General features: G+C 42.8%; 1 protein-coding gene across 1 annotated transcript in view; it reads right to left on the bottom strand.

Annotated features, from left to right (window-relative positions):
- PAICS (phosphoribosylaminoimidazole carboxylase and phosphoribosylaminoimidazolesuccinocarboxamide synthase) overlaps window positions 1–12,489 on the bottom strand; it is a 42,523-nt gene that overhangs the window by 9,896 nt on the left and 20,138 nt on the right. Inside the window, exons 8-11 of the mRNA XM_051789833.1 lie at window positions 11,519–11,920; window positions 10,042–10,101; window positions 8,779–8,969; window positions 78–1,283 (exon numbers count right to left, since the gene is read on the bottom strand). Coding sequence (XP_051645793.1) covers window positions 78–1,283; window positions 8,779–8,969; window positions 10,042–10,101; window positions 11,519–11,920 — 1,859 coding nt within the window. The remainder of the gene's footprint in view (window positions 1–77; window positions 1,284–8,778; window positions 8,970–10,041; window positions 10,102–11,518; window positions 11,921–12,489) is intronic.

The following is a 12,489-nucleotide window of genomic DNA, read 5'->3' as shown; positions in this document are numbered from 1 at the left end:
GGCCGCTGGGGTAAGAAGGGGCTGGCGGAAGGGGCGGGCAGGCCGGGCCGCGGAAAGCGGCGCCGCCCGCCAATCGCCGCCCAACGCAGCGGGGCGGCCCCGCCGAGCCCCCCGGGCGAGCCCCGGGTGGCAGCATCTCCCCCCCGTCCCGAGCAAACACGGCCCCGGCCCGCTGCCCAGCCAATGTCGACGCCGCACCGCGCCCGGCCCAGGGCCCCCCGCGCCCCCTGCCCCGCGGGCAAACATCCCCCCCTGGTCTGGAGCGCCCCGCGGGCAAACATCCCCCCCCGGCCTGGAGCGCCCCGCGGGGTCGCGGGGCCGAGGGGAAGCGAGGGGAGGCGGGGCCGAGCGAGGCGGCGGTGCGGGCCGGGGGTGCGGTGCTCGCCCCCCCGCATGTAAATGAGGGCGGGAGGCTCCCGGTGGCCCGCCGGGAGCCCCGGGCGGGAGGCGCTGTGGGCTGAGCGCGCTGCCGGCATCAGTGCGCGGGAGCCGCCGGAGCGGGGCCGGGACTGAGAGCGGGGCCGCCACGTGCTACCCGCGCCATGGAGCTGGAGGAGCTGGGCATCCGGGAGGAGTGCGGCGTGTTCGGCTGCATCGCCTCCGGCTCGTGGCCCACGGAGCTGGACGTGCCCCATGTGCTCACGCTTGGGCTGGTGGGGCTGCAGCACAGGTAAGGAGGCGGGGGGGGGGCTCGGGGGTCGGCTCTGGCCGGACGGGGCCACCGTCCGGAACCGGCGGCTCCGTGTCGGGGCCGGGCCGCGGCGGCTGCCCCGGGGCCGGTCGGGTCCCCGCGCCGGCACGTGCACTGGGAGGGTAGCGGGCGGCGGGAGCGGGCTGGGATGGGAGAGGAGCGGGCTGGTACAGGAGTGGGGAGAACAACGCGGCCCGGGGGCCTTCCCGCCCCAGCCGGTCCCTTCCGCCCCGCGCTGGCGGGGAGCCCCGGCCGTATCCCGGAGGCGAAGCGCAAGGAATGCCCCGGCGCCTCCCGCCCCCTCGGGCCGGCCCCGCCGAAGAAACAGCTCTCGGATGCCTTTGGACCTCGGCTGCATCTCGCTTGGGTCGCATCCGCTGCCGGGGCCGCGCCGCCGGCCCGGGCGTGCGAGCGTATCTGCGCGGAGCCCGCGGTGTCGCCGAGCCTCGGGCGGCGGGGATGCGCCCCCTGCAGCGGGATCCGCTGCGGGATGCGCAGAGGGATGCGGGAAAGCGCCCGCCGCCCCGTCCCAGCCACGCTGGGCGCTGACCTGCCGGCGGCTCGGCGAGGCCCTGCCATCACTCTCGAGATGCTCTCGTTAAAAGTGTAACTCACAGAAATCGAGGTTACCGAAACCGAGCAGTACTTGAACGTTTTTAGGCGCCTGCTAGCCATAGTGGATGGATCTATCACCATGATACAATAAAACTTCTACCTAGCATGTCTACGGCAATGTACAACAGACCTGACTCGCTGTGATCCATGTGGATGCAGAGTGCAGAGTGAAGTTTGGGTTCTGCTTCCATTTGGTTGGCATCCAAAGTAATAATGTTATGGTCTGACATATACTAATCATTTTTTTAGTGGTGCCAGAAAGGGATATCCTCCTTGTGGGAACACGTGCACAGACAAACACACACATGCTCGCTTAGTGTAGTACATGCTGGGCTTCTGTTTTACACACAGCCTGTATACTGTGCTTATCTACACAGTTGCAAAAAGTGTGCTAAATAAACACATTCCTGACAGTCTGCGTAGGTGGGCTTCTCCGAGTACACATGCACTGAATAGATCAAATATGTTCTTTGTATTTCTGAGGTCACAGACATGTAAAGGTTGCTTTGAAATTGTTTTTGGACCAACAACAGGAAATAGTTTACGCATAGATTTTATGTATATTACAGTGGAGTTTCATATACTTTTACTGGTGAAATGCTGCATCCCTACATGGTTCTTGTATCCTAATAATTCAGTTTGGGCTGCAGGTGTGTCATTTATAAGCTATATATATTTGCCAGTGTCCATCAAAAAAAATGTTATTGGAAGTTATAGAGCTGCAGAATTTAAGGAACAAAGCCATGTAATTAATAGTCTCAATTCAGGTTGTGCCTTTTATCTGTAAGAAAATCTTACTTCATTTTTTGCTTACAGTTGAACTGGTGGACCTGGAGTTTCTTAGTTGGAAATAAAATGATCGATGTATTTTCATTACTTTCCTTTTCATTATCTCAATTTTCATTGCAACCTTATTTCATGATTTTTCAATATGCATTTTTTTCATATTTTTTTTTCTTTCTGATGGGCACTTGACAATTATATTTAATTTGCATGAGCTTTTTAATATCAGATATCCCCTGTGGAGGACACAACTGTAGACTAATGTTATATTGAAACTAAGCAGTTCACAAGTTCTACAAGGAGCTACACACCTAAAGACATACATGCACTGCCTCTGATTCTAATTTTCTAACTCAACAATTGTCAAAATTTTTAACAGATGCTTTCTTAGAGACATAAACATTCCATATGTAAAGTGAAATTGGGTATACCTTTGCAAGCACTCCATAAAAGTCTGTTAAATAGCTGATATGTTAATTTTCCCATTTCCTACTTAAATGTTTCTCTCTAACCTCTTTGCATATTTCCTCCTATGAGGTATAGAAGAGTTAGCATCCCTATCGGGAAGTAATAAGACAATAGCTATTTTTCTTCCTACTTTTTGGAATGTATGTTGAAAACCAGAATTAAGATTTAGCATTAACTGCATCAGTAAATTTCATTAAGCCCATTGTTTTAAAGTTAAAAACTAAGACTTGTCTCTTAACCATAGGGCTTTAAAGATAAGTAAATATGAAAGAAAATTGTAGTAAATATTAATGGGCTGTCCAAGTCAGGCCTCAGTGACTAACAAATTTGACTGGCCACTAGAAAATACAGTCCTTCAGTGGGGATGTTTGCAAATGAAAACTTGAAACTCTGTATGCTGGATCAGGCTATCAAAATATTTAAGCATGTATTCAGTGGGGTGTGTGTGTGAGTGGTGCTCAATGCTGCTCTGAAAAACTATTCTGCATGAAAAATTGGAGTGTATATGTAAGCAAGGCTCTGGAGCCCAGAAGTAGGCATATCATGAAAGATAAAAGAGTTGAAATTTCACTAACATGACATAAGCAGAAACAACTTTAAAAGTTGTTTTGGGTTTTGTTGGGTTTTTATATATATATCATTAAAACGCGGCTGCTAGATCGTTGAGGCTTAAATTCACACTCCTTTATAGCAAAAGTTAGAACATGGCTTTTCATTGGCTCTTACTTTATGATGGTGAACTGTGAATTAAAATGAAAACCAGTATATTCCTACTCACAGGCTAACCAAGGCCTTCCACACACTAAGAACATTTTATTGATTTAACTTGACACCATTTTAACATTTTACAGCTATGTTAGCAGCGAACGTTCATTATGTTTGAAAGTTTCAATTCTGCTAAAGCTAGTGCTGTTACTCTGGCATCAGCATTAAAAAGGCTCAAAAGTAGATGTTCTAAATCATCTCTGCATTTTGAAAGCCAGGGAACAAAGTCTCTGCAAAATCCACTGACAGCGTGCCAAAATAAAATCAGAGGATATTGGTAAGGAGAGAACATTCTTGGGGGCGGCAAGGGAGGGAGGAGGAGTTACTCTGAGTTACAAATCCATTAAACATCATTTGAGTCCTTGACCAGGACAAATTTGCAAAGTTAATCTTCGAACAAGTGTGATTTCTGTTAACTTTTTGCAAAATTCCCGAGAAAATATTTTTGGCAGTAATACTGTGTACAGAAACCTGAGTGCATCCAGTGTTGTACTGATTTTTAGAAAAAGGCTTTGAAAGGCCTCTTCTATGCAAGTGGAAGTCCTGTTAAGTCAAGGAATAATCCCTTGTCCCAACTCAGCTGGGCCCGTGTATGAAATTTGTTGAGTGGAGGCTTTGCCAGTGTGCTTTTTGGTACTTTTCCTGTTACTGTACACTATTAAACACACCATCTATAACACTGCTGACGCTTTTGAGAAAGCACGCAGGATCACTCTTGAGGAGAAAAGATGGCGCAGAAAGAATCGTGCCTTGCAGAGTGTACCACCTGGGGAGTCTTTCTGCTGTGCCTTTTGCAACCGGACATGCCTATCTCGTATTGGCCTTTTTAGCCACCAGCGCGCTTGCAACAAGCGTGGGTAGAGCCTTCCCAAATCTTTGTTCGCAAAGCCCAGCCATGACACTATTAAAACCCACATAACAGAACCCAGATAATTGCCAATATAATTCAAGAATTTTTACTTCTCTTTCAATCTAGTTTTTTTTACTGGTTGCTTTCCATTAGCCATCATTCCAAATACCTACACTCGACACAGCATAATCAAAGTGCTAACCTTCTATATACAATGTCTTGGCTACAAGATAGGGGTCATTTTAAAGGCCATTTAGCAAGCTGTTGATATCCTGACTTACACTTTGAATCTTCCAAACAAAAAGCTTAAAATTGTGATAGTATTTGGATGGGAATTTTCTGAGGAACACAGATATGCTACACATAATGATTTAGAATGTAACATATATACCTCTTCATTTCGTTTCAAGAGCACATTATGAGTTCAGCAGACCCTCATTCCCAGGTGCAAGAACTGCAGTGTTAAATGTTTTAATTGTCTAAATACCAAATTTTATAATTAATCATATTTCTGTGTAAATTCCCTATGGAATATATGGGGTAAGATGTTCGTCTAGCTAGTGATTGAGTCTGTATGCTGTTTTATGGGAACATTCCTGCTGTATGTACTGGTAAAACATTCCTGATTACTTTCAGAGACACTGAATGTGGATGTAGAAACAGTTTTATCTTTTAGTTCTATCTTGGCTTAAGTTTTAGGCCATTCTGCAGGTGCTGACAGCCCTATGCTGCAAAGCTTGCTCCTGCAGGAAGAGAGGAGGAGCAAGGCCTTTCTGCTGTGGTGAGCTCTTATATCTGCTCAGTTGTTTTACATAACATCCTGCAGGGCTCGGGTTCCTGCAAGTTCATTTTTGAGAAAGTGAAGATAACATAGATTTCCATTCTAACCAGGTTCAGGCTGCTTAGATGTACATGTCACAAAATGCTTTCAGTATAAGCTCTTATCTTTGGATGTGGAGTAAGCAACTGGAACAAGATAATGTAAGACTTCCCATTGCATTAACCTACCTATGGAGTTGGAGTGAGACTCAGCATCATACAGCTCTGCAGTAATTTTCACAGATTATTCTGTTTACTTGTCTGGCTATACCTTACATTTTAGCCCCATGCATGGAAAGCGGGTTGTGCACAGCGTTGGAAGTTCTGACTGGGTAGTGCAGTTCCAATAAACTGTCCTTCACTATCTGCCATGTTTTATATTACCATTCCCAAAACACTGAAAACAAGAAAAAAAAACCCGGGTTTTTTAGAGGGGCTTTTTATTAGTTTAGTTTTAATTTAAATCAGTTCTGTCAGCTAGGCAACCACTTGACCGCATAAATGATTGTGCCAACACAAAGGAGACCTTGCCAAATAAGAAGCAAAGGATGACTGGAGGCAGATTCCTTTAAAAGGAGAGTTATGCTGATAGTGCTTGTGGATCCACCATCAGTACAAGCATTTCTGCTGCCTGAAGCCTATTCTCAAGGTGCTTGGCCTAAAGAAGTGTAAAGTGACGCATTCATCTTAGTGAATGAGCATACTTTGGAGAAGAATGGAACTTTTTACTGTTGGTCAGAGTGGTGATAGCTCTGCTTATCTGATACACCTCAAAAATTTCAGTATTGCTGTTTGAAGATGGGAGGAGACAGATTTGCCCTCACACTAATCTTGATGGCCCTCTGGCAATAATGCAGGTATTTGAGGAGGGAGAAGAGCAAAGATCTCTGCTTTTTATAGGATTGATGCTCTTGCCATCATCGCTTGTGGCTAGTTCTGATTTTTAAGATGGACCATGATGTGAGTTATATTAAGATTCCCAGGGTCAGTTACATGGTCGGGCTTTTGGATCTATGTCTTAAGCTCTCCTCCCAAACCGCTGCAGTCCTGTGGTAGTGCCCTGCACATAACCATTTAGCATGTGTCAGATGGTGTCCCAAGTTCCATTTAACTGGCCCAGTTACTGTGTCTAGACTAACTAATGTGTGACTGTAATAAATGCAAAGCTGTGATGACAGCAGAGCCACAACAGAAGCTCAAGTGAATATAAAAATACACTGGAATGATGAGTTGGATTAACTAAAACTATTTTTGAAATTACTTTTCTGAGAAATCCTTCAACCTAGCAACATTCTATTTAACCCATTGTCACTACCCAAGGAGATGCTGTGCCAAGGAGACAGATCATAGCTCTGAACAACCAGAATTCTAAATGTACAGCATTCATGTAATTTTGTCTCTAAGCAAAAAGTGATGTGGAATCATAACTACAACTGCAGTGAAGAAAGGTTGTCTTGATGCCGCTTTATGTGTCTCAGCAGCCTACATATTCAAGTAAATTAATTGTTTTCTGTGTAAATGGGAGTAGGATATAGATGTTAGATGATGCCAAGTGCCCCATTCTTGCACTTGACATCTGTTACCATCTTCAACTGACAATAAATGGACAGCAGGGCAGGAGGAGACAGCTTTATGACAAAACAATTACAAAAAGCAAGGTCTGCTTTGCAACCACAAAGCAGAATAGAAGTGGAATCCCACACAGAGGGAAGTCCACCTTCTTTGGACATTTGTCAGATAAATCCTGCTCTCTGGAAAGTTTTCTGAGGAAAAAAGAAAACATTTACTTGGAAAGCCACTAGTCATGGGTTTTTTTCTGCCAGTTCTTGCTTCATGTCTACCACCTAGTGTTGATAGGGACAGTTTCCAAGTAAAGACTGCAAGTGCACTCTGCAATTCTCTGTTCTGACCCGCTAAGAATTCAGTGAGTCCTTTGCCTCAGGGCATTTATGCCGTTTTCAACTGAACAACAGCATCTAAAAATAGATACATATTTCTTGAAAGGTCTGCTTATTTCAATGAATAAAAGGTCTTTATTTGTTATTTACTGGAAGAAGACAAAGGGTTTTTTTGGGGGACATTGTACTGAATGACAGCAAGGTTGATCTAAGCTGTTTAAATGTACTGAATCAGGGCTGGATCACACATTTTTCTAGTTCATGTGTGGAGGAAGTAAGCTGTGATTTTAGTACTCTTGGGAATAGCGACATCTTCAGCTGGCTTAGCATGTTCTGTACCCAACTGTTGTCATGGCAGGGGCAGACCTTGTCCTCCTACCAAAGACAGCAGTTCTGTACGCAAGTAATACTATGCAAGTTCAAGGATGTACCTTTGAACCAACTCGTTGTAAAGAGAGAAGAAAGATTTTTAAGGCAAGGATGATACTGGTAGTACAAGCCAAAGAAGGTTTATACTGAGAAATCAATGTAAAATGTGAAAAGTGGTAGGTAAGCATACACTGGAACAACTGTATATCCGTGTCACTGTATAAATGAATATGATCAAAAAAACTATGATTTTTAGGGATCTTTCTCTTGATTTCTCAGAATTGTGTTAAAAATACTAGTCAAATGACAGATAAAATCCACCTTGGTGGAAAGTGTTTGCCTTAATGATGTCTGTGATTAAAGAATTGACAAGAAATTAATTAACCATAGGGCAGGAAATAAAGCATTATATCCAGTAATATTTTTGTGTAAGGTTTTGTGAAGAGGGACTTGGGTGGAATTTAGGCCTCTGTGTATAAAGAAACCTGGTGGCTGTTGCTTCTGCAAAAAGGACTTGACTATTTGACTTCAGTTGTGCCCTTATGTGTGCCTGGAACTAACTTGGCTTTGGCAGGGAGGTGTAGGTCTATGCCCAAACATGACTGAGATCCAGAAAGGAGTTGTTTTGCTTGAATACACTGAAAGGAAAACCCTGCAAGTGCAAAGGAAAACCCTGCAAATGCATGCCTCCCAGGCAATATAGACTGTAGAGTACTTACACAATCACCAAATGAAGTAGTGTGTAGTAGGATTTTGCAGAAGTTATGGCATGGCATTTGTCTCTTACCATGTCATTGCTCCCTGCACTGTTTCTATGTTTTCTGTACTTCAGTGGTTACTGGGCAAGGCAGACCCCCTGCCCAGTACAGAACAGGGCCCAGAACCCAAGCTTGCCCCTTCTATATGGGCATCAACTCTGCATACTTTCTTTCTGGCTCACTGAATTCTCCAATTCATTGCTGCACAGCACCAAGCCTTCAGTGGGCAGATGGGGATGTTCCCCCACACCAGTAAAGGCAGGGGGAGAGGCTAGGAGGAGGGTAAATGCTGGCAAAAGACTTAAGAATTGTGTTTTCCCCACCCTGCCTAACTAAAAAGAACAACTAAAAAGAACTTATCTTATGGCTTCAACTGTTTGGTTAATTGCAGAGGACTCACTTGTTAGGAGGACCATAGAGATGGTAACTGTAAGTAATGGGATAAAATTTTAACTGTACCTGTTTGATCAATAAAAGTATTATTTTCTTTCAATTAAGCTTGTTAATTGTGGCATGTAGGTGAGCCAAGACATGTAGGCAGACATAGTGTCTTTTATTAGACTGGCATTACTGCTAAAAGCTCATAGCTAAGGATTATGATGGGAACTCATACCTTGTTTTTAGTTTAAGTGACTGAAGGTGGCTATATAAAAGGGGGGAAGCAAGCATGTATTCATGTGGGTAACTTAGACTTATTTCATTTCTTACTACCCAAGAGAATCTATTTGCATGCTAATTTCATAGAAAGTTCATTAAACCAACCTGTTTTATGGCTGATGGATCAGCATAGAGCTGTGTTCTGTTGAGGTCTTGCATTTCTTCCTGCTTACAAAGCCTTTCTAACAGCAACTTTTTGCCTTCTGTTACTGTGTTCGCTCTCTCTGTTAATAGCTTTTGGAAGTGGAGTATGGTGTTTTCAGAGGCACTTTTCTTGAGTGGAACAGTTGACACCTCTGTGGACAAAAGCAAAGTCTGTAGTTAGAGTGCACAAGTCAACTGCTGACACTAAAGTTTAGCACATGCTAAATTTTCCTAGAGCTGTTCTTCTGTTCTGCTCTTTTGGCAGTCTTGCCTGCTGTTGTATAAGGGGTCATTGTATAATGGAGAGTAGGAATGCAGCAGACCTTGTAAAAATCACTTACATGTGAAACTTTCAGTTTTGCCTAGCTACAGCCTTCTCCAAGATGTACTTACATAACAGACAATACATGAAAGTATATTTAATCACACAGAGTTAGTCTGTTAGTACAGTTTGTGATGGTGAACTGAGCAAGCTGTATTCAGAAATGTCATTTTCAGATCATTTGTGTTCATCTGTCTGTAGACAAGACATCATGTTAGTATTAAAAATAGGGGTGAGCCTCCTAAAAACTAAGTTTGTCATCCTCCATTGTTCGACTTTCCCATTATTTAGGGATTGACAATTCTGCAGGAAGAAAAATAAGCTCTGACCTTTCCTATATCAGATTGCATGCTGTGTATTTCTATCCTTCCCATCACCTTTCTCTCTCCATGATTGTGTGCTGTATCTTCTCTTTGGAATAGCTGTCTTAACCTGTTTTCTTGTCTACAACACGTTAGTCATTACATGTTAGACATGATATGTCTAAATGTAATTTCTTCTCTCATTTACAGACACATAGTGTAATATGAGGAAGTCACATCCATGACTCTGATACTGTCCCTTTTTTCCCCCCAAGCAACACAGGTAATTCAGATATCTTGCTTTAAAAATATTTTTATCATTTCTTTGCACATGATTCTTATGAATCAGAGAAGTATTTTGTGATGTTTACCTCATTTATACCAGGGATGAGGACTGAAATAAAGAAATGGGAGTTTTCCTTAGGCCCACATTTTTATCAGAACTCTTCTTTTGCAGATTGTTGTGTGTGAGAGAAGGTTGGTTTGGAGCTTGGTGTTAAGTTCTAGGATTTTCTTTAACTGTTTGAATACTGGAAATGAGAATCTGGCATCCAATTCAACAGCAGTGTATAGATGCTTTTAAAAGTCAGGGGCTCTTACCATCATTACATGTTTTTCTCTTGATACTCAAGGATCCTGTGTTTGCTGTAACATCTCCCACTGAAACACAGAAGAGAAAAATAAGGTGACTAAGTATTTTGCAGAGATTCTCAGGGCACAGTCAGTCACACACCAAAAAGTTTTATCCTGCAAAAGCAAATACAGTGGGACAAGTGACCTGGAGCAATAAGAATATACTAGAAAAGTTAGGTGCTGGCTTGGCACACAAAATCAGAGTGGAGACACATTTATTTGGCAGATGCCTCAAACAGATTAATAACTAAAGCTTCTTTTTTAACATTATTGTTTTACTGTCTGCTGCATCAGCATTCACAGCCCAGATTACACAGTCCTTTTCTAGCATGGTAAAATGTAAACCAGCCAGTTTGGTTCAAATATTCTTGGTGCTGACAAATCCCACTCATGGAGAGCAGAAATGAGCAGTGATATCTTCAGTTTCTGCATTTGGAAGAAAATATGTCTGGAGATTGAGATTGAGCACAAGTGTTAGGCAGGGGAGAAGCAGTGTGTCATCCCATAGCTGTGTGGATGTCATTCCAGCCTCAACTAATACACTACTGTATGGTGCCCTTGGACACCACATTAGGGCTCTGATTCTTGACTGAGGACAGCTGACTTAATAAATTCCTGCTCAAGTTGTTGATCTAGCCTCTGCTGCAGAATGGTTCAAGTCCTTAACTAACATTTGTGGTGTTGCAAATTATCATCTAACATATTGAGAACAATCGGAATTAGTTCTGGTTTACCATAACTCACTGAGCTCTAAGCTGCAGAGGTTCAGTTGCTTCTACAAGAGCATCTCATCTGCCTGGAGCAGGGGCAGGTGCCCCGATGGCTGCAGCAGCTGGCCAGTCATGAGAACCCTTATAGCAGACACAAGATTAGCTGTGTGGTTCCTAGATCACAATACTTTTGATACTAAAATAGAAGCAAACTCTGTTTTGAAAACTGAATCTGCTTTAGGAAAATCAGTATATTTACAAGTGCTCAAATAAACATCACTGTCCTGGATTTTTCTCTCTCTTGACTGTGGTGTGAATTGAATTAATATAGTTTGGGTTTTTGGAGTCCTTGCACTTGGCTTGGTTGCTACAGATTTTTGCAGTTCTAAATGGTACGAGCTTGCAGCTCTCTATCCATCAGACTTTACATGCCTACTATATGACCTCTAGAACCCGCCATGTTTTCTAGCACCATTTCATTGTGTCTCACTTGGGCTTCCAAAAGCAAAGATTCTCCAATAAAATCACTTTTTGTAAATATTCTCACTTCTACATGCCTGTAGAGACCATCTGTGTTCACGAGTATACCCTATGTAACCATGCAGATACAGCTTCCTCAGTTATTTCCCCCCCCCAGTTCTGGCCACGTGTTTTACCCCTACAGCATGGCTCAACAGGCAACCTTAAAACATTTCACTTTAAACACTTTATCTCATCACTGAAGTTTTTAGTACCTGATAGGACACTTGAACTTTCACATCCCCAGCTTGAGGGACCCAGAGGCTGTCTTCTTAAGATACAGTCAACTTCATCGTAAAATCTCATTTTTCTCCTGGGATTTCCAAGATGCTCATTTTCTTTCTGCAGTGCACGGTATTCGTATTTTAGGTTCTTGTACTTTGTGCGACATTGTTTCCAGTCTCTGTCTATACCACGTTTCATTAACCTTCTGGCAATTTCCTCAAAGATTTCTTTATTTCTTGTGGCGCCTTCAAGCATTTGTTGTATCTTTTCATCTGACCATATGTTTATCAGAGCTCTCACTTCATTATCACTCCAGTGCTTTCCTGCTCCAGTGTCATTAACTGTAATAACTTTAAAGTGATTTTGTGCTTCTTCCAAGTGAATGTGATTGTCTGAAAATATAAACAAAACAACTAGATATAAATGCTATAAATATATGCTAAATATACATATATTAAAGCATAATTGTAACTAATGATTCTTTTAACTTTACAATATTAGTATCTACGGGTGATTACTTTTCTCTTAAATATGCAAAATATGTAGCGAGTGGAATCTCTTATTTCTCCAAGGCATATAAAAGTCAACATTTTGTCAGTGTAATTTTGTTACTGTTGTCAAATTAAAGACAGACGTTATATGTAGGAAAGCAATAGCCCTTAAGCTTTAAAGTAAAAGACTTCAGCATTGATAAGAAAATGGCTTTCCAGTGTGGTTTCAAATTAAAATGGCAAGGCAAAATATCATGCAAACGAAAATGCTACTGGGGATTCAGTAGAAGAAAAAGAAATCTTCAGATGTAAAAATATTCAGAAGTAGGCAGATGCTGCTCATCAGATGAGTACAGACGGCAAAGTTGTACTACAGTATTAATGCAAGTTTTGCTCATGACAGGGAACAGAGCTATGAAACTAAATTTTTAAGTTTAGTAATAAAGCTAGACTGGAGTCAGAAGTAGAAA

This window comes from Manacus candei, unplaced genomic scaffold (assembly GCF_025592945.1).
Source record: "Manacus candei isolate 608988 ecotype Guabito, Panama unplaced genomic scaffold, ASM2559294v1 h1tg000028l, whole genome shotgun sequence".
Lineage (NCBI taxonomy): Eukaryota > Metazoa > Chordata > Aves > Passeriformes > Pipridae > Manacus > Manacus candei.
Note: the sequence above shows the minus strand (reverse complement) of the source record. Positions and strands in the feature narration are given on the sequence as shown.